Source organism: Trachypithecus francoisi, unplaced genomic scaffold (genome assembly GCF_009764315.1).
Source record: "Trachypithecus francoisi isolate TF-2019V2 unplaced genomic scaffold, Tfra_2.0 Lachesis_group19, whole genome shotgun sequence".
Classification (NCBI taxonomy): domain Eukaryota; kingdom Metazoa; phylum Chordata; class Mammalia; order Primates; family Cercopithecidae; genus Trachypithecus; species Trachypithecus francoisi.
Genome location: NW_022681464.1, coordinates 32,044,007 through 32,065,419, shown reverse-complemented (window position 1 = coordinate 32,065,419; position 21,413 = coordinate 32,044,007). Strand labels below are relative to the sequence as shown.

At 43.1% G+C, this 21,413-nt stretch overlaps 1 protein-coding gene across 1 annotated transcript in view; it reads left to right on the top strand.

Annotated features, from left to right (window-relative positions):
- Window positions 1–4,642: 4,642 nt before the first annotated feature.
- The window catches only part of LOC117064051 (laminin subunit alpha-3), an 86,903-nt gene continuing 70,132 nt past the window's right edge, over window positions 4,643–21,413 (top strand). Inside the window, exons 1-4 of the mRNA XM_033178111.1 lie at window positions 4,643–5,013; window positions 8,408–8,521; window positions 14,056–14,165; window positions 16,891–16,971. Coding sequence (XP_033034002.1) covers window positions 4,843–5,013; window positions 8,408–8,521; window positions 14,056–14,165; window positions 16,891–16,971 — 476 coding nt within the window. The 5' untranslated portion in view covers window positions 4,643–4,842. The remainder of the gene's footprint in view (window positions 5,014–8,407; window positions 8,522–14,055; window positions 14,166–16,890; window positions 16,972–21,413) is intronic.

The window sequence follows — 21,413 nt, the reverse complement described above, 5'->3', positions numbered from 1 at the left end:
CAAAAAAAAAAAAATTCTGAAATTTGGATCACTTCTGGTCACAAACATTTCAGAGAAGAGATACCCAACTTGTATAGATTCGAAATATGAATTACATAAAATGTGGAGTGATTGATGCTCACGTGGCTTTCTTGGTTCCATCTGTCCAGCCCTTTTATACTTTCTCTCCCATTTCACAATTAATTATCCTTATCTTAAAAACCCCGTGAATCAGCCTGGGCAACATGGCAAAACTCTGCCTGCACGAAAGCAAAATTCAGTGGGCATGGTGGGGTGTGCCTGTGATCTCAGCTACTTGGAAAGCTGAGGTGGGAGCATCGCTTGAGCCCAGGAGGTTGAAGCTGCAGTGAACCATGATCACGCCACTGCACTCCAGCCTGGGCAACGGAGTGAGACCCTGTCTCAAACAAACAAAAAACCTGTGAGCTTGTAAATGCTGTGACATAGCTCCCTGTCATCCTCAGGTCTCCCTCAGTGCCTGAGACCTGTTTAATGTTCAACATATGCTTAGGATGAATGAATAGAAAAGCTATGAAAATGTTTTATATCCAAAGAAATAAGAGTAATACTAGCAAAATAAAGGAAAGCTCATCAGATCGTAAAACATTTTGTTATACTTATTTGGTTACAACTATTCCTAAAAACTAGTGTTCCATTTATATTATTAAATATGTCCAGCACCTCTAGGTGAAACTTTTTGAGTACTTTGAACTTGGAGACATATTTTAATGTTTCTGAAAAGGTACATCTATACAGTGGAATACTATCTGGCAATAAAAGAAACAAAATATTGACACTTACTACAAGACACCAAAGAAATATCATATTGCATGATTCTATTTATGTGAGACAGGTGATATCAGTAAAATGATAGAGAATCTCTAAAAATTCTGTCCTCCATAAAAGCAATGAGAGAACTGGCAAAAAGGGAAAAAAAAGATCAGAATCAACGTTTTCAGAACTCTGGAAATTACTCAAAGCCTTGCAGCCATCTGGAAATGGCACACAATGTATAAAGATGCAATTTGTACCATAGTAGCATACAAGAGGAGGGAATGATACTAATAGAAACAAAGTTTTTGCATACCATTGAAATTAAGCTGGCATTTATATAAATTGTCCAGCATGGACACATGCATAGAGACAGAATGTAGATTAGTGGTTGCCTGGGTTTGAGGTGGGAATGGGTAGTGACTATAAACTGACACAAGCGTTCTTTTTAAGGTAATAGAAATGTTCCAAAATTACATTATGATGATGATTGCATGCTTCTGTAAATTTATTACAAAGTGTACACTTAAAATGAGGGAATATTATTGTATGTAAATTATTCCTTAGGTTGCTAAAATATAAATTAAAATTAAATAAGCATCATATTTGTATGTTAGTAATAGCTACCATTTGCTAGGCACTGTGCTGAACATTTTATATATATTGTATCATTTAATTTACCTTAATTATAATGATAGCCCCAAGACATTAGGTATTACTGTGCCTATTTAAGAGATGTAAAAACTGAGTTCAACAAGGGCAACAAAATATAAAGGTTAAAAAGGCAGGCTTTTGGAGACCGGGTGTGGTGGCTCACGCCTGTAATCCTAGCACTTTGGGAGGCTGAGGTGGGTGGATCATGAGGTCAGGAGATCGAGACCATCCTGGCTAACACCGTGAAACCCCGTCTCTACTAAAAGTACAAAAAATTAGCTGGGCGTGGTGGCATACGCCTGTAGTCAGGAGTTCGAAACCAGCCTGGCCAACATGGCAAAACCTCATCTCTACCAAAAAGACATTAAAAAAAAAAATTAGGTCAGATGCAGTGGCTCACACGTGTAATCACTGCACTCTGGGAGGCCAAGGTAGGCAGATCATGAGGTCAGGAGTTTGAGGACCAGCCTGGCCAACATAGTGAAACCTTGTCTCTACTAAAAATACAAAAATTAGCCATGTGTAATGGCACGTGCCTATAATCCCAGCTACTCCGGAGGCTAAGGCAGGAGAATCACTTGAATCCAGGAGGCAGAGGTTGCAGTGAGCTGAGATCGCACCACTGCACTCCAGCCTGGCAGCCTGGGCGACAGAGCAAGACTCTGTCTCAAAAAAAAAAAATTACCAAACTGAACATAACAAGTGTTGACAAGAGTGTGGCAAAATTGTGACCCTTTGACCCTTTTGGTGGGAATGTGAAATGGTGCATCCACTGTGCAAACACTATGGAAGTTCCTCAAAAAATTAAAAGTAGGATTACCATATGCTCCAGCAGTCCCACTTCTGGATATATATCTAAAATAACTGAAAACAGGATATTGACAAGATATTTGCACATTCATGTTCATTGCAGTGTTATTCACAATAGCCAAGAAGCAACCAAATGTCCATCAACAGATGAATAGACAAAGAAAAATGTGGTATATATAGATTTATACAATGAAACATTATTCCCCCTTAAAAAAAGAAGGAAATTCCATCATAGGCTACAATATAGATGAACCTTGAGAACCTTCTGCTAAGTGAAATAAGCCAGTCACAAAAGGACAAATACTTCATGATTCCACTTATATGAGTTATCTGAAATAGTCAATTCTTAGCAACAGAAATTAGAATAGTGGTTGCCGGGGGCTGGGGAGGGGAAAAAGGGAATTGTTCAATGGGTACGGGGTTTCCCTTTCACAAGCTGGGTAAGTTCTAGAGATCTGTTGTGCAATGTTGTGCTTACAGTTAACAATACTGTACAGTTAAAAATGGTTGAGATGGTAAATTTCATGTTGTGTGTTTTTTACCACAATAAAACTTAAAATAAAGTAATATAAATGTTTGTGCAAGAAAAGATTGTATTTTCTGTCACCGTTGTGTCCGTTTAATGAATGACCTGAGCTGCGTGACTCACTCGGTTTCCATATGCCTTCCTTCCTTGTTTCTTACTCACCTTATGTTTGCACAAACAAAAGCACATTTAAAAACAAGTATGACACTGGGAATTTTATTTCATTTTATTGCCCCTTATTCCCTGCCTTCATTTTTTTCCCTTCCTTTATGGGAATAACCCAGGACGTCTGACTTCTAAATGTAAATACTCCAGGAGACAGGTATTTCCCCATCTTATTTCATTTCTCCCTATGCATTTTAAGTGTCTTTTCTTTGATTCATTTGGGGTGTCTGCCTCTAAGGAACCCCTGGAAGTGAGCCTGCCTAAGGAAGACCCTGCCTTTCTGTTTCCATGTGTAGGGAAACTTCAGACATGCCAGCAGCCGTGCCCCGGTGTCTAGGGAGGAGCTGATGACAGTGCTGTCTAGACTGGCAGATATGCGCATCCAAGGCCTCTACTTCACAGAGACTCAAAGGCTCACCCTGAGTGAGGTGGGGCTAGAGGAAGCCTCTGACACAGGAAGTGGACGCATAGCATATGCTGTGGAAATGTGTGCCTGCCCCCCTGCCTACGCTGGCGACTCTTGTCAGGTAGGAAGTTTTCCCATCCACAACATTCCGGTAGGGAACTCCTGTGGCTGTTGTTTTTGGCTGCTGTCCAGCACTGCGGGATGCTTTGGGGCCCTCTGTCTATTGTTTCTCTGTTCAAGTTTCTGCAGGGCTTATCTTATATCTTACCTAGACTCCCTTCAGGAATTAAATGTGAAAAAGACATCATCAGTGTCTCAGAATTCATAGGAAATCTACAAGAGTTCAATAGATGCTGAGGGTTAGAGAAATCCAGAGTAGGAAAATAATATACTGTAGTTTCAAATAGCTAGAAGGAGGGTATTGACTGTTCCCGACACAAAGAAATGATCAATGTTTGAGATGATGGATATGCTAATTACCTTATCTGACCACTAAACGTTGCATGTGTCACACCATCACTATGTACTCCATAAGTATTTATCATTATTATTTATCCATTTTTAAAACAAAATATTTTTAAAATGAAGAAGCTCACCGGTTAGTATTTGAGCCCCTGCTTTCCCAATAACTGACCTTATACCTTTCTCTAATCCGAAGCCTCCCTCCACCCCACTCTCAACCCGCCAGTAGAGTTGAATTCCAGAGAATATCCTGGATTTCTTAGAGGACATTATGTTCTGGCTTGCAGCAGGACTCTCATTGTTTGAGGTCCGGTCAACCAGAGCTGTCTTCAGATGATTAACATGTGCCATAAAATGAAATTATTTAATTTCTCTGGCTATAAATATGTCTTTTCTTAAAGATCAGGGCGAAAGCACAATGTTAGCACGATTAGTAAAAGTAGCAATGACAGAACGCTGTCATTCTGTGTATTCCATACATCCATAAGTACATAGGCTTAACAAAACCTTTCACTTTCTTTCCTCGCCCCCTGGTAGCTGAAAACCCCAAGGTGATCTGCGCATACGAGTTTCCACTTTTTAAACCTGCAAAAACAAATCTGACCTGCCGTGGTCTTCTGGGGACTCCCAAGTTGTAATATTTAGCCCACAGGTTGCCTACATTCTTCCCCTTCCTCTATCTCTTTTCTAGCCTGATTAAAATTGATAGCCCGAGGGAAAGAGAGGGACTCTGGATTTCTACCCTCCTACCCAGGGCGTGTTCCCTGCCCGTGACTCAGCCTGTGATTTAGGGCGTCTGCAGGGTGAGGTGGGTGGAAGGTGATGCCCGCCCCACCTCACAGGAATTACAGAGCGGTGCACTTACCTGCGGGACTGTTATGTGCACTCTGGCACAGGCTGACTCATGTGTGAAGTTTAAAGGTGGGGCGCTTGCCGCAGACAGCCTTCCTTACCTGAGTCAGGCAGGCCCGGGCACTGAGCAGGAAGGGAAGGTATAAGAGGAAGAGGCAGAGGTTCGTGCGCAGCCAGCGGACACCCAGGAACCAGGATGCCTCCAGCAGTGAGGCGGTCAGCCCTCAGCATGGGATGGCTGTGGATCTTTGGGGCAGCCCTGGGGCAATGTCTGGGCTACAGTTCACAGCAGCAAAGGGTGCCATTTCTTCAGCCTCCCGGTCAAAGTCAACTGCAAGCGAGTTATGTGGAGTTTAGACCCAGCCAGGTAACATCCTTTTAAGTTTTGGTTTGGGATGGGGAAGAGTTTCCAGCTTTGTGACATTTTAAGTTACAGTTATGGTGACTAATGAGTAAATGGGTGGACTGAGGAGGGGCTGATGGCCTCCCAGTCGCCTTGACTGGCAGTGTTTATTACAGTGCCTGACAGATTGCTCTCCTGAGCTATTAACCACAAACCCCATTAACATCAGCCCACCTGGAAATGCTGAGACAGTTAAGAGCTTGAATGCTTGCGGGATGTTAATATACAATGAAACTTTATGCCCTTTAGAGACCAACCATCCCAAGCCTCAGAACAAAAGAGTCCAGTGCCTATAGCTTTCCAAATGCTACTTGGAAGAAAATTTACCCATGGGGGAAAAAAATGAGAGTGAAATGCAATGCTTAAGAAAAGTGATCAAAGTTTGCATAATTCCTCAAAGACATGCTTCCATTTACCAGGCAGGAAACATCAAGAAATTCTGCTCTCTTTAAACATCCTGGATACTACATGTATTCTTACAGAGAAATAGATCCTATGGCTACAGATATAGCCCTGGAAACTGGATTAGGGACATAATCTTATTTATATAATTTGTATTACAAAATTTACTGGAAAACTTAACATAAAACATCATCATGTTAACTAGTTATAAACCCCTTTATTGAAATAGTGTATTAGAACACATTCATTTTCATTTAAAAGTGAGTGTTCAATATAATCTGAATACTTGAACTGATTTTTTTGTAGAATGTGGTTTTGCTTGCTTTATAAGAGGTGAAAAAATGATTCTATTTTAGTAACTGACAAATCCTCAGAGAGTCACATGATATGTAACTCTTGCAGAGTGTATTTTCTGCTTGTAATCAAAAGCAAATTAAGATGGGTGATTTAGTTTTAATCAGGATAGACTATACTCCCCCAAAGCGTGTTTAATTAAGGCTTCTACTCAGGCGTGTTGTCATAAACTAACCAGATCTATCTGCTTATTTGAATAACTTGCCAAATGTGATTATTTTGTAAGCAGGTAATGTGATATACAGCAATAATTATAAGTTACTTGCCACTTATTAGGACAGATTGTATAATAGATACAGTGATACCATCATTGGCTACATTTCGTTCACATGTAAATCTCAGTTGTGCTTTCAGCAGAAGAACATTCCTTTCATACTTTCATACTTTGATTCTCCTTTAGACAAGCCTATTCGTATAACAACATAATCTGTTTATTTGCAATGTACTCTTTGCCCTAAACATGGTTCCTAATAGCTTAAAGGAACATTATATTGGAAACTGTGGTCTTATTGTGCATGATCTGTATTCATTGGTAATTTTGGAAGGGGCTGTAGCAACACCTGGGAGATTGTACTCCCGGACCACATGAGGCTTCTGCCTCTCTCTCCTGTCAGGTGGCTTCTCTCTTTCTTCCACTGGACCAGGTAGAGACCTTTATGGCCATGAATGAATAAGAATGGACTGTCCACTTCAAGATTTCCTTTGAGTATAGTTTCTGAGTTTTACAGACATATGTGCTATTTAAAGAAGATTTAATAAAAGGCTATCCTTTGTCTTGAAATCATTTTCCTGATGCTTTCAAGATAGGAGATATAGGAGATCGGAAAAACAAATTAGGGACAATATCTGATTTCAGTATTTATTTATTTATTAGACCGGGTTTCACTCTTGTTGCCCAGGCTGGAGTGTGGTGGCGCAATCATGGCTCACTGCAACCTCCACCTCCCAGGCTCGAGCAATCCTCCCACTTCAGCCTCCCTAGTAGCTGGGACTATAGGCATGTGCCACCACGCCCAGCTAATTGTATTTTTTGGTAGAGATGAGGTTTCACCATGTTGCCCGGGCTGGTCTCGAACTCCTGGGTTCAAGTGATCCACCGTCCTCAGCCTCCCAAAGTGCTGGGATTACAGGCTTGAGCCACCACAACCAGCCAGTATCTGATTTTAATCTGTGCACTGATTTGCTCTGCCAAAATAAAGGACAATGTCTATAATTTCCTTTAAAGACAGAAATCTAAATAATTTTTTTTTTTTTTTTTGAGGCGGAGTCTCGCTCTGTCGCCCGGACTGGAGTGCAGTGGCCGGATCTCAGCTCACTGCAAGCTCCGCCTCCCGGGTTTACGCCATTCTCCTGCCTCAGCCTCCCGAGTAGCTGGGACTACAGGCGCCCGCCGCCTCGCCCGGCTAGTTTTTGTATTTTTAATAGAGACGGGGTTTCACCGTGTTAGCCAGGATGGTCCCGATCTCCTGACCTCATGATCCGCCCGTCTCGGCCTCCCAAAGTGCTGGGATTACAGGCTTGAGCCACCGCGCCCGGCCAGAAATCTAAATAATTTTAATGACTGGTATAAGAAGAATTGCTTTTTTTTTTCTATTGGAGGAATTCTTAACTAGAATCCTTTAAAAAAAGATGTTAGTTCATGAAAAGAAAATTGTAATTCTTTTCATCCAGATGAAAATGCATAACTGTATTATACTGAAGAGAGATAATATACGGGAGATAGAAATAGTCAAATCAAGGTTGATGAGGAAACAAGACCAACCCAAGGAGAGTCCCTCAGGCTGAGCCTCTGTGTGTTCAGTGTGGACCAGATGTTCGTGAGCAGTCCTGTATGGGAACCTCGTGCACACTCCCCTCCCCTGGCTTCTCTGTTGCCCATGGACCAGTGAGTGGCAATGAAGTGACTCCCCTAACTGTGGCATGATTGTCTAAATCTCAGTGAAGACTCCTATTCCCCCCAGCCCACTCCTCCTCCTATACTGCCCCGCCACCAGCCCAAACCCACACTTGGGAAAGAAAATGGCTACCCAAAGATAATTTGGACTTGAAATGATTTGCTTAGATGTCCTCCCCTCTAAGGACGATTCTCTTTATTCGTCCATTTCCACCTTCTCCACCTGCCCTCAAAACAGTTGTTGTGAGAAGAGAGGAGCCCCTTCTCACCCCCCACCTCCACATGTGCCCTATCCCTCATTTCCCCACCATGCATCTCACACTCCCACCAGGGCTTGAAAACCAAACAGCTTGAGAGAAAAACAAGTGGACGTGACAGGTGGTTGAAATTAAAAATATTCACACTGACTGAAGGAAAGAAGGTTTGAAAAATGAATGGTTCAGCTGGGCTCAGTGGTGCATGTGCCTGTGGTTCCAGCTACGTTGGAGGCTGAGGCAGGAGGATTGCTTGAGCCCAGGAGCCCGAGACTCTAGTGCGCTGTGATCACACCTGTGAATAGTCACTACACTCCAGCCTGGGCAGCATAGTGAGACCCTGTCTCTAAAAAATAAAAATGATGTGAATGCTTCACAGTGAGAGGTGTCACATGCTTTGGATAGTAATTGTTTTCTTTCTTAGTACTGATTAAACACTTTGTTTGAAAAATAGGGTTGTAGCCCTGGATATTATCGGGATCACAAAGGCTTGTATACCGGACGGTGTGTTCCCTGCAATTGCAACGGACATTCAAATCGATGCCAGGATGGCTCAGGCATATGTGTTGTGAGTAAATTGACACTTTAATGCTATCAGCAGGCAATCTGTTTCTCCTCCGTTCCCCTCTACTATGCCCGAAGACATCAACATCACATCTCCTGCCAAACCCTAAATAGAGGTCGCTGTGTGAATATACGAGGCTCCATTATCAGGCTGAATTATTTTACATTTCATTTTTTCCTCCATTTTAACATGCACCATTAAAAGAGTGCTGCTATCTGGGCAATTAAGTTACACTTTAGCTTCTAAATCTCTCCTTCATGAAATGATAGTAATGGGTGGACCTTGGAAGTTAATTCTTGCCAGGACATAACTAATCCAAGCCATTACTTTGGGTCCCAATTTTGTTGGGGTGGCAGGAAGTTATAGGAGTGGGGCTTGTCGGCTGACCAGTAACTCAAGAAAGCAGCCAGGGAGAAAGGGATTTCAGGAGGGCTTAAGGCTCATAAGAAATCAGTCCAACATTAGCTGGGCGTGGTGGCAGGTGCCTGTAATCCCAGCTACTCCGGAGACTGAGGCAGGAGAATTGCTTGAACCCCGGAGGCAGAGGTTGCACTGAGCCGGAATGTGCCACTGCACTCCAGCCTGGGCAATAAGAACAAAACTCCGTCCGCCTCCACACCAAAACAACAACAACAACAAACAGAAATCAGTCCAACACAAGCTTCACTATTGCCAAGACAAAGTGGGGCTTGGAGAAGACAGGTGGGGGAGGTTGTGGGGAAGAGAAAGTGCTGATCGCCCCTCCCGTCCTCACAACATCCTCCACCTGCCTGTTCCCTGTATCGACTATATTTCCTCATGGCCTCAGGGCTGTCTTGGATGACTACAACATATCCACTGGAAAATTATCCTTTTGGAATATTTTATAAAATTCTTCTACCTAAAATTAGTTTCTTAGGAAATTTTTCTTATGCGTCCTGAAGCAGAACCTTTTTTATTCTGCTTTTTTCATCCTTTTCATTAGAGTTCTTCTCCTTGGTAACCAGGACTTCCTGAGTGAGGAAAATGGACAGTGAAAAAGAGAGAGCGTACTCCAGGAATACAGGACTTCAGTTGTGTTGTGCCCTTTTGGAAATGCACTCCTCTGGCACAAATTTTCTTTGCATTGTGTAATGCAACTAGAGTGTGTTTCAAGTATGAGTTCCTAGACCGTAAGAAGCTCGTTCACCGTGGCCCAGGGAACTGCTTCCTCTGCAAGATGGGACAGGCTAGAACAGGAAATTGTTGTGAAGAGCCACCTGATAGAATATTTTGTTGGACTGTAACCTTATAAGTTCAAAAAGAGTAAAAGGTATTGGTAAATACTGTTTTCCAGCTCGTTATTATTCCTGTAGAATAGTTCATGTTTGATATTGCATGTTTTGTGTAACACAGGTAGATGCTTTAATTAAGAATAAATATGTTGGCCGGGCACAGTGGCTCACACCTGTAATCCAAGCACTTTGGGAGGCCGAGGCAGGCAAATCACGAGGTCAGGAGTTCAAGACCACCCTGGCTAACACAGTGACACCCTGTCTCTACTAAAAAATATTAAAAAATTAGCCGGGCATGGTGGCGGGTGCCTGTAGTCCCAGCTACTCGGGAGACTGAGGCAGGAGAATGGCGTGAACCCGGGAGACGGAGCTTGCAGTGAGCCAAGATCGCGACACTGCACTCCAGCCTGGGCGACAGAGTGAGACTCCGTCTCAAAACAAACGAACAAACAAACAAAAACAACAAAAAAAGAATAAGTATGTTATTAGTGAACCATTGCTAGATGTCAAGCCCATCTTATGAAAACTGCTGAAGAACAAAGGGAGGTTTTTTGATTTTTTTTTTTGTTTTTTTGTTTTTGTAGTCACCCACTGAAAGGAAAACTTGTGAGAGTCATAATTCATATTTTAATCAAACAAGATTTTCTTTCCCATTTTCTTTTTTTTTGTAGTTCTGTCTTTGCTTGTCCCCAATGGCCATGTGGCCACCAGAGACTCTTCATTCAGGAAATCCTCACTGAGCATTTGCTAGTATGGCAGGTGCTGAGCTAAGTGCTGGAGTTAAAATCATCAGACCTAATCCCTACACTCAAAAGGCTTGCTGTCTAGTAGGGAATGTGTACGTGTGTACACACACACACACACACACATTGAGCCCATGTCTGTGCTCAACTAACAGCTACATGGCAAGTCCTAAGTGCTGATGCTACCCTGAATCGTGTCCACTGCATGGAAGCCGAGAATGCATCCCTCATTCTCAAAGAGCAGTAATGAGGAAATCCAGTACCTTTGAATATCAAATGGGCCTTCTGGCTGATTTCACTGCAAATTGACCTCCACCTCTCAAGGTCCAAAGTAAATGTCTAACATCAGGGACCTTCACCCAGGTGCAAATCTTCAAGTCAAGTCATTTCAAGAATAGACTCTGAAGTTTGAAAAGATAAGTAGTCCAACTTTTTGCCAGTACAGCAATAGGTGTCCAGTGTCAAGGGCAGGAGTAGCAGGTGATGCGGGTGCCACCGTCCAGAGGGACCGGCAATGATGGCCTCCTGCTATATGCTGAGACCCCTGTCTCTCCCTCTTCTCATTGCCCCAATTTCTCCCCATATTTTCTCCTCTCCCCCTAATTCCCCTTACTGTCTACTATCCCTGTCACGCCTTATTTTCTTCTCCATTCCCATTTCCCTCCCCTTTTCTCTTTGTCTTCTTTCTTTATCTTCCTTCTTTTATTCTCTGTGACTTGAGCCCATCTTCCCCTCTGCAGTTGCAATGGAATTTCAGAACGATTTATATGAAATTCACTGCTGACATGGTACTCCTCTGAGGCTCAGATGGAAGAAAGCCCACGACCCTCAGTACAGTATTGGGGTCTCTTTCCAGTTGCATCCTGCCCCCTTGCACTTCTGCCTTGGGCATGCCCTTTGCTTTCGTTCCCTCCACACACTGCCATGCTGTTGTAAGACTGAGGTTCTGCACGCTCTGTCCCCTGTGCCTGGCATGCCCTTCCCTCACTTTTGTGCTCAGTGAATCCCTGTCTTTTTGTGGCCCTCGCAGGCAGCCCCTCCTCCTGCTCCCGTGGGATGCTGGCACACTTGTGGCCTATTTTCCACGGGATATTGAATATGTCTATTTTCAGGACTACATGTACCCCGAGTCGAGGGACCAACCCATCTTCACATCGCTAGAGCCTAGCATAGTTGGGCATTTGGTAAATGCCTAATAGATACTTGGTGGCAAATGGAGCTAGGAGAGCATGTGCCGTGGGAGTGGACGTGGGCTTCTGCAGCATTCGTTCATTCGTTTATTCACAGTAAACACAAGGAACCTGAAGGGAGGTTCTCCAAGTTTGCAGGACTGAGGACAGTTTCCAGGGTGGCCACTCTCAACTGACAGTGAGGGGTTTCTCACATGTTCTTATGGGACTTTGTCAAGCAACACGGGTTTTGATACCCTTCCTTGATCCTCTCCTCTCACCCCTGTGGAGGACCAGTATTCAGAGTGATTTTAGTAGGATACGGATGTCCTCACCTCAATTCTTGCATCTGTACATTCTTGCTTCTCCAATGTGTTCAGCCTCAGAGCTAAGTAGACACAGGACTGAACTATATCTATACAGTTGTGTCCTACTTTTAAATTGTCATTTGGAATAAAAGAGAAAGAGAACTAAAATGGAAACTATTAGTTCCAAAGGACTGATGTCTTATGAGAGAGTCAGGGTAGCTGAAGACTGGGTGAGGGTGAGGGAAGCCACTGGTGTCCTCCTCAGTCACCCGTGAGAAGACTCCTCTGTGGAGCTGATCAACCGCAGGGAAGATGTTCCCGGTGTCCAGACCTCAAGGAGTCTGGACCCATAGTGCAGTGAGATTTGGGGAAGGAAGGATTCCGGATAGGGGTGAGCTTTCTGATAATAAGCAAATTTCAACACGTGAGAAGCATCCTACTTTAAAGCCCCTCTACATGCTCTGAAATACTAATATTTTATGTTTGTAGCACAATTTTATAGCTAGAAAAAAAACATGAAAGGATATTTTAACATCTTAGTGTTTTGTGTAATTTTCAGTTACTCAAAGGTTAGTGAAGGGTGGATTTGCTCAATCTGGACAAACTGATGGCATTTATGATGGAAGGGCAACCTTTTTCATTATGAACAAGCCATGTCCTCTTGGGATATAAATGTATATTGTTTTTCCCAATCTACCTTCAGATATTATTTAAAAACTGACACTCATGGCTGGGCACAATGGCTCATGCCTATAATCGCAGCACTTTGGGAGGCCAAAGTGGGCGAATCATGAGGTCAGGAGTTTGAGATCATCTTGGCCAACATGGTGAAACCCCGTCTCTACTAAGACTACAAAAATTAGCTGAGCGTGGTGGTGGATGCCTGTAATCCCAGCTATCCCGGAGGCTGAGGCGGGAGAATCACTTGAACCCGGGAGGCAGAGGTTGCAGTGAGCTGAGACTAGGCCATTGCACTCCAGCCCAGGTGACAGTGCAAGAATCTGTCTCAAAACAAAACAAAACAAAAAAACAAAAAACAAAACCCCTGACATTCATTAAAGTTTCCTACTCAAGCAACACCTCTGCATACAGAAGTAAAATACATAGGCAAATTTTAAAAATTGTACTTATTCCTGCCCATAAAATTAACACAAAGTGTTTCCATGTTATCAAATGCCCACAGTAAGGGGAGTTTTCCTGGATGTTTCTGTGCATTTAGATCTTTTTTGCTAGGGTAACGCCAAGAAAATAAACAAATTTGACCCAATCTACTGGGTCTTGTCTCAGTAGACCACTTGGTTGCAAAATTTTTTCATCTCAACACTTTACTAAAGAACAAATTTCATTAGACAGCAGCTGTGACGTGAAAATAATTGGATTTATGTAAATAAAAAGCTTAGATAACATTAATTTCTTGCTTCTTTGGGACACTGGAATTCAGTTGAGTGTTTTCTTCAGATACTGTGCAACTTTTTATTGTTTTAACAAATTCTGTGTTAAGAACTCATTTCAATAATATCACTCTTCAGTATATCATTATTATGTGAACCATGAAGTAAAATGAAGGTAATTTTCATCAAAGCAGTGCTAAGGAAAAGAAAGGAAAGAATTTACATCTCCCAAGAGCTTAGTATCTTGCTTTTTTAAATCCTCCCCATAGCCTTAGAAGGTGGGCATTATCCTAACTGTACATTTTGAGAAAGTTGTAATTGTATGTAAATCGTACACTAGTAAAATTGATATAAGTAAAATTGATACAACTGAAAGGATCTTGCCCCAGGACTCCATGGCCTCGAGATGCTGGAGTGGGACGGAGACTCAGCTGGCTTGTCCCCACTATGTCACGCTGCCAATGTTAAGCACCGCGTCACTGAGGGGAGGGCACTTACCCCTCTTTTCTAGCACCAGCAATGATTCGAGGGACAGGGAAAATACATGGTTAGAGGAGCTGATATCACTGAAAGTCAGAGGACTTGAGTTCTAGTCGTGTGACTAAGATTACAGTGATCTCAGAAGTAGGGACTGTACTGGCTGCTGTGAACTGTGCTGTTCACCTGTCCCTAGAACTGTCAGCACAACACCGCGGGGGAGCATTGTGAACGCTGCCAGGAGGGCTACTATGGCAACGCCGTCCACGGATCCTGCAGGGCCTGCCCGTGTCCTCACACCAACAGGTACCGTAGCAGCTTGACATAACCTACAGGGACCCAAAGTCATTTGGTGGCTGCCTAGGACTAGGGGTGGGAGAGCAGGTCAGGAGAATGGGAAGTGATTGCCACAGGGTCTGGGATTTCTTTTTGAAGGGATGGAAATATTTTCAAATTGATTGTGGGGGTGGTTGTACAACTCTGTGAATATACTACAAACCACTGATTTGTACAGTTTACATGATGAATTGCATGATATGTGAATTATATCTCAAGAAAGCTGTGATATTAAAATGAACACAACATACAAGAAAACAAATGAATAGGCTGGGTGCGGTGGCTTACGCCTGTAATCCCAGCACTTTAGGAGGGCAAGGAAGATGGATCACTTGAGATGAGGAGTTCAAGACCAGCCTGGCCAACATGGTAAAACCCCGTCTCAATTAAAATACAAAAATTAGCTTGTAATCCCAACTACTCGGGAGGCTGAGGCAGGAGAATCGCCTGAACCTGGGAGGCGGAGGCTGCAGTGAGCTGAGATTGTACCACTGCACTCCAGCCTGGGCGACAGAGGAGACTCCATCTTAAAAAAAAAAAATTAGAAAACAAACAGAAACTGTCTTTCCAAGTTGTATCCTTCCAGGCTTTTCCCTTCCCTCTTTTCTTTTACTGTTCATTCAGTGGCTAAGCAGCTACTTCTCCAGCACCCATGACAGGGCCAGGCCTCAACCCTCTCTATGTGACGGGGAAACTGGAAGAAGAAGACAGAGGCAGTCCCTGTTCTCCTGGAGCTTGACCTAGAGTGTGGCAGAGAGGGAGAGAAAGGGTGGGAGTCATCACGCTCAGTAAACACACACACTAATCCATAAGGAGTATAATTGGAGATACAGATGACATTTTCTGCAATAGGTTGTGTCATTGACAGTGAGGGACTGGCTGCTTTAGAGGGGTGGCCAAGGAGGCCTGAAGTTGGGTAGAGGAAGCCATGGCAGGATTTTGGCCATGAGGCTCCCAGGCAAGGATGAAACAGAAGGAAAAGGCCCGTGACCATGTGTTCAAGGGCAGTGAGAAGGCAGGAGCGGCAGAAGTGCAGTGTGAAGAGGGAGGGCCGGAGGTGAGGTTGGTGGAACAGCTACGACCCAGATTCCGCAGAACCCTGCAGGCTGTGGTCAAGCATCTGGATCGTATCCTCAGTGCGATGGAAGCTTTGGGACAGTTCTGAGCCACTGAGTGATCTGAGCTGTCATTCAGGCTCCAACATGGCCAATAGACTACATAGGTAGGAAGCCACCACTGTGTTTCCAAGGTAACCCCCTCTCTCCTTAGGTGTAGCACCTTGTCACATCCTTGCTCATCACAAAGCGTTCACTGCGGGCCCAAGCAAAGAATAATATAACAAAGTAAGTGAAGCAAGAGTTGGTTTGAAAATCAAGAAGACACTGAGAACGTCTCACTAGTACATAGACTCAGAAACAAGTGTGGATCACAAAGGCAGGCCTATATCAGCCCTTGACAGACACGTGGGCCAAGTCCTCACATCGCCAGAAGTCATGTGCCAAGTGTGGCTTCTCTGGAGAGACCTATTTGGAATCCGCCCTGCTTTGCTGTCTATGTATTTGATACTCGTGAAGCCTGCCCCATCCTGCAGCTTTATTTGTCAAGGGATCAATCACTTGACCTTGCCCAGACTTGTTTGAAGAGAAGCTGGCAAAAGTAGAAAGCAGCAAGATTTCCACTGGGGTGCTTGGCAAAAGTTTTTCATTTTCGTTTGCAAAGCATAGTAGCATCAAGGTCAGCTTCCAGCTTCCATGCAGTTGAAGTAACACGCAGGTCTTTGGATTTATCCATAAAACTCCATTTTTATCTACTTCTCCTTCCCGCAATATTAATAGTGCTGACTAATGTCTCACTGTGCCTTGAGAGGCTTCCTAAATAGGCATTCTCTTACCAGCGAATGGAGTGATATTCCCTCAGATGTCATCAGTGTCATGTCCAGTGGCAGATGGAGATACTTCGCAAGGCAACAGGGTTTTTTCATGGTCTCTTTGTGTGTGTGTGTGTGTATGTGTGTGTGTTTAAAGCTGCTTCTAAAATATCATCACTTATTGCTTCTCAGCCTTTTGGCTAAGATCAAGTGTAAAATATCACCACTTTAGAGCTAAAAGAGAAGGGATCAAAATTCCACAACTTGGTTTGAAAAAAAAGCGAGAATCAGCAATGATTGTGCCCACAGAAATGCCGAGGCAGGTGAGTGTCCTCTGTGCATCTTTAGGGGGCTCCAGGGCTTGGCCTCCCCACTGACTTTTCTTCCCAGAAGGCAATGTGTCTGATAGAGAAGAACTAGAATCAACAAGGAGAACATTTTTTTTTTTTTTTTTAAAGAATCAGAACTCTGTTCTTTTTCTGCCTAGACTTGTTTTACTCCTTCCTTGTTATTCCTGGAAAAATGCTGTTGTAATCATCTCTTCCAAAGGGAGTTACTCTGCTCTGTCTTAAGGGGAAAAATGCTCTTCCCCAAGGAACAAATAAATGCCTTCAGTCCTTATTCACCAAAATTGCCCAGTGTCAGCTGAGGTCATTCATCATTATCTCTCCAAGTCTTGATGGGCAAAATTTTCTTCACACAAAAAGTAACCAGACCCTGGGTTTCAGTGTTCACTTAATGCAAGCCAGTCCTTTGTGGTAAAAAATAACGAGCATAAATCCTATCGATCTGTGTTTTTAATGGGGCTTTTTTCTGTCTTCTTTCAAGGTTTGCCACCGGCTGTGTGGTGAACGGGGGAGACGTGCGGTGCTCCTGCAAAGCTGGGTACACAGGAACACAGTGTGAAAGGTGAGGTGGGAGCCCCTCCCCACTCAACCTGCAGAGGGGGCGGGGAGGGCTGTGGGTGGCGCGCTGCCAGGCGCTGGCGCAGAGCTAGGGGTGGGACTGGGAGTTTGACTGAGGCCTGAAAAAAGGTCTCTTGGGAAAAATACAAGACTGCTCACCTAATAAATCATTAGCATCATTCTCTGTCCTGCTTTGTGTGTTTCAGAAAACTGAGAATGAGGCACAACACATACACTCACCCACACGTAGCTTTACCTACATCCCCCCAACGTGCACCCCTGTGTACCTCAAACCCCCACACCTCCCTACCTACCCCTCCTCTACAATGATCTCTGCATACCCCCATTTCTTCATGTTCCTTCCACGTATCTCCACATACACCTGCCCCCAACATATCCCTACTTACCTGTACACATGTACAACTTTCTACACTCTTCCATACACACACATATCCACAGCCCTAGCCTAGATAGCCACACACACACACACACACACACACACACACACACACACCCCTGTATCCCCACACTATATTTTGAACACTTTCAGGACAATCTTTGTCTTGTTTATTTCAGAATCCCTGGTTCCAAGCATGTTACTGTTCACGTAATAGGTGTTCAGTAATGTTTGTGAAACAAAATAATAAATGTTGTGGAATGGAAAGTGTAAAATTAATGACCAAGGGCCACAGAACCAAGCTTTAGTTATTCACGGACAATTGTCATGATTAGCGACTATGCATAGGACACTGCCAAGTATTGAGAAAGTTATAAAAGTTACTTATAAACTAGCTGGGAAGACAGCACACACATAGTTGGAAAAGTAACAGTATGAAAAGTGAATCATATGGTTGACATATTTTAAAATTAAAAATAACTTTCTCATAAAATCAATACATGTTTATTATAAAATGATGAAATACAAGTGAGCAGAGAACCAGTGAGGCCCCCCCCCACACCCCTACCTAGCCCTGTGCACTCAAACGCGTTCACATACAATCCTATTCATAATCGTTTTGTCTACAGAAAGCCACTGTTAAAAAGCTGGCTGTATGTTTCTACAGATCATTTCTAAATGCGTGAACTTAAAAAAAAAAGTAGATTCGTGTTTTACTTTCTGTTTTGACTTTTCTTATCTAATACTATGTTAGTAATATCTTTCCATATCAATAAGTATTCACTGATAACATCACATCAATGACCAAAAATTTCCGCTGGGTTTCCATAATCCCCTACTCTTGGTCTTGGAGATCCTTTTACTGTTCTCCATTTAGAGCAACACGAAAATTAAATCCTTGCAGCTTAGTATTTGCGTATGCATATCCTCAAGGTATAATTGTAGAAGTGGATTCCTTGGGTCAGAGGATAGGTTTTCCACGCTTTTAATACGTTTTGCAAAATTGACCTCCAGAAAAGTTTATATTCTTACTAGCAGCAAAAGAGAATGAGTGACTACCTACCCCAATGGATATTGGAAAGGATCAATATTTTAAATATTTGCCAGTTAGGACCAAGCATGGTGGCTCTTACCTGTAATTCCAGCACATTGGGAGGCCAAGGTGGGAAGATTATTTCATGTGATCTAGGGGTTAGAGACCAACCTGGGCAGCATAGAGAGACCTCATCTCCATAATTTGTTTTTTAATTAGCCAAGTGTGATGGTGTGCGCCTGTGGTCCCAGCTACTTGGGATGCTGAGGTAGGAGAACCACTTGAGCCCAGGAGTTTGAGGCTGCTATGATCACACCACTGCACTCCAGTCCGGGCAACAGAAAAAAAAAAAGCCAATTTGACAGAGAAAAATTGTATATCATTTTAATTTACGTTGTTTTGTTTAAACTTTAAAAGAGTTTGACTAATTTTTTTTAACCAGAAAATGAATTCAACCAGATTTCAAGTAAGACATAACCACCCTAGACTGGGATTATCTGAAATGTTTATGGATAAGGTAGGACTTCGATAGGTCCAAGGAGTGACTAGAACCCAGTGGAGCCAGAAGATGGAGGTGGAGGGCAGGTTAGGTTGGCGAAGCAAGGCAGGAAAGCCCCAGGGCTGGAAGACGCTTGCCACGTGTAGGATGTGGGGACTGCCTTAGACTGGGGACACCGAGCAGCAGCTAAGGAGCCCAGCTCTATGCCAAAAGATGGTAATGGAAGGTTCTTCTGTTTTCCATTTTCCATTTCAGCAAAAGGAGTATTTCTCACACTTGCCTCACGCTTATTCATGTATTCTTTCAATGAAAAATGTATGGAGGTCCTAGTATATATATATATATATATATGTCTGGCACAGTGCTAAGTACTGAAGGCACAGTAGCAAACAGCACAGACAGCATCCTCAAGGGCTTTCCAGTCCAGTGGTGGACAGACATCAAAACATGCCATTAAAATAGCGAGAGATGGGAGAACTGGGCTAAGTTGAGATGCAATTAGGAGGTGCATCCAACCAGCGAGAAGGGAAGGATGTGGGTGGTGGGAAGGGATTCTAGGCTCTGAGATTTAAAAGCCACAGGGGACCAACACCTGGGAGGGGCGTCCTAATTTCATCCTCTTTATGGCTCTTCACAAACAATGAAGCATTAAACAGCAACCGGCTCGGTGAGACATCCATTTGGCAGGCAAAATTTTTAATTAACAGTACTTCTCTCAGCTGATGTTTGTTATATTTGATGTCTCAAGAAAACAAGCTATTATTTCTTTAAAAATTTTTTTGAAGCTTTTTCACGGGTAAATGCCATTTTGATGTCAACATTTTTCATTTGTTAGACACAGCACCCAGACATCATTCCTGGCACTCGCGATTAACTACACAATGATAAATACAAGGACAGTTAAGGGTGAAAAGTAGGAATATAGATTATGCAGGAGACTAGCTGGATAGAAACCAGAGCAGTCAGCCAGGGGGAGGGTTTAGCAAAGGCTTCCCAGCCCATACACGCTTTTACCCCCTCTTCTCCCTCAGCCAAACAGGGCCACAGATGACAAGCCAGTTCCCTGCTCTTTATTTGTTGTACCAGTGTCATTCGTGAAATCGGGAAGTTTTACTTCAGTCCTTTGTGTTTAGCCACTACCATAAATTGAGAATAAGAGAACCAGTTATTTCTCGTAACCAGTGAGTAATGCTTTGCAAGAAGTAGAATCGAACTTCCTGAATATTTCTGTGATTTAAATATAAGGTACTTTGTAATTATGCATCTATTACTTGGGAAGTTTAGATGTAGGTAAGAAAGACATCAAAAATAAAGTATTCTAGAATACAGAGCTTCTGCATAGTATGATCTGTTAGGTAGAATACCAAGCCAGTCACAAAGTAAAGCCCTATTATTAGTATATGACCACCCTGCTTAGTAGACTTAGATAAGCACCTCAGCCTAGTTACCTTCTTGATTATTAAGGGGTACATGGGCCTTCTGCTATCTTGTAATAATTTCAAATGATGCCAATTAGAAGATGAATATTTTGTCATGTCTTATAATGATAGCTACACTTGAGAGTCTGTTATGTGCAAACATTATGCTAGATTCTTTATTACATGATCTCTTATATTCATTGAGCAAAATAGGTATTATTAGTCCACTCATTTATTCATTCAACAAATGAATGAATATGTGCAAGGTGCTAAGGATATATCAGTGAGCAAAACAGCCCAAAACTCTGTGTCTTCATGGAGCTGATATTTTCATGGGGGTTGTGGGGGGACCGGTAAAGAAACTGAAGCACAGAGGGTTACAGCAACAGCCTAAGATCACATTTGTAAGTGGTGGAGGCAGGAGTCCAGCCAGATCTTTCTGATCCTTTACATTATATCACCAGTGTATCCATGGTAATACATTGGTGAAGTATATTGGAAGTACATGGTAACGTGTGTTGGAATTGCCTAATTTTTTTTGATGCAGTGCTTACATTTTGGGAAATGAGGTAAATACCATATTTCCTTGAGTCTATCAAGTCCATTGATGATAAGACACCACACATCAGTTAATGACAATTTGCAGGTGACTGGATGGGGAGTGGAACTTTGTTAATGGAAATATTGTAATTGACACCCCAACTCCAGGAAAATTAACGTGTGCTTATTTGACTTTGTTTTTTAAACAGTCTAAGAATCAAGGAAATGTGATCTTTAAACTTGTAAATCAGGAATGAGTTCTCTTTTTTTTTTTTTTTTTTTTTTTTTTGTTGAGACGGAGTTTCGCTCTGTCGCCCAGGCTGGAGTGCAGTGGCCGGATCTCAGCTCACTGCAAGCTCCGCCTCCGGGTTTACGCCATTCTCCTGCCTCAGCCTCCCGAGTAGCTGGGACTACAGGCGCCCGCCACCTCGCCGGCTAGTTTTCTGTATTTTTTTAGTAGAGACGGGGTTTCACCGTGTTAGCCAGGGTGGTCTTGATCTCCTGACCTCGTGATCCGCCCGTCTCGGCCTCCCAAAGTGCTGGGATACAGGCTTGAGCC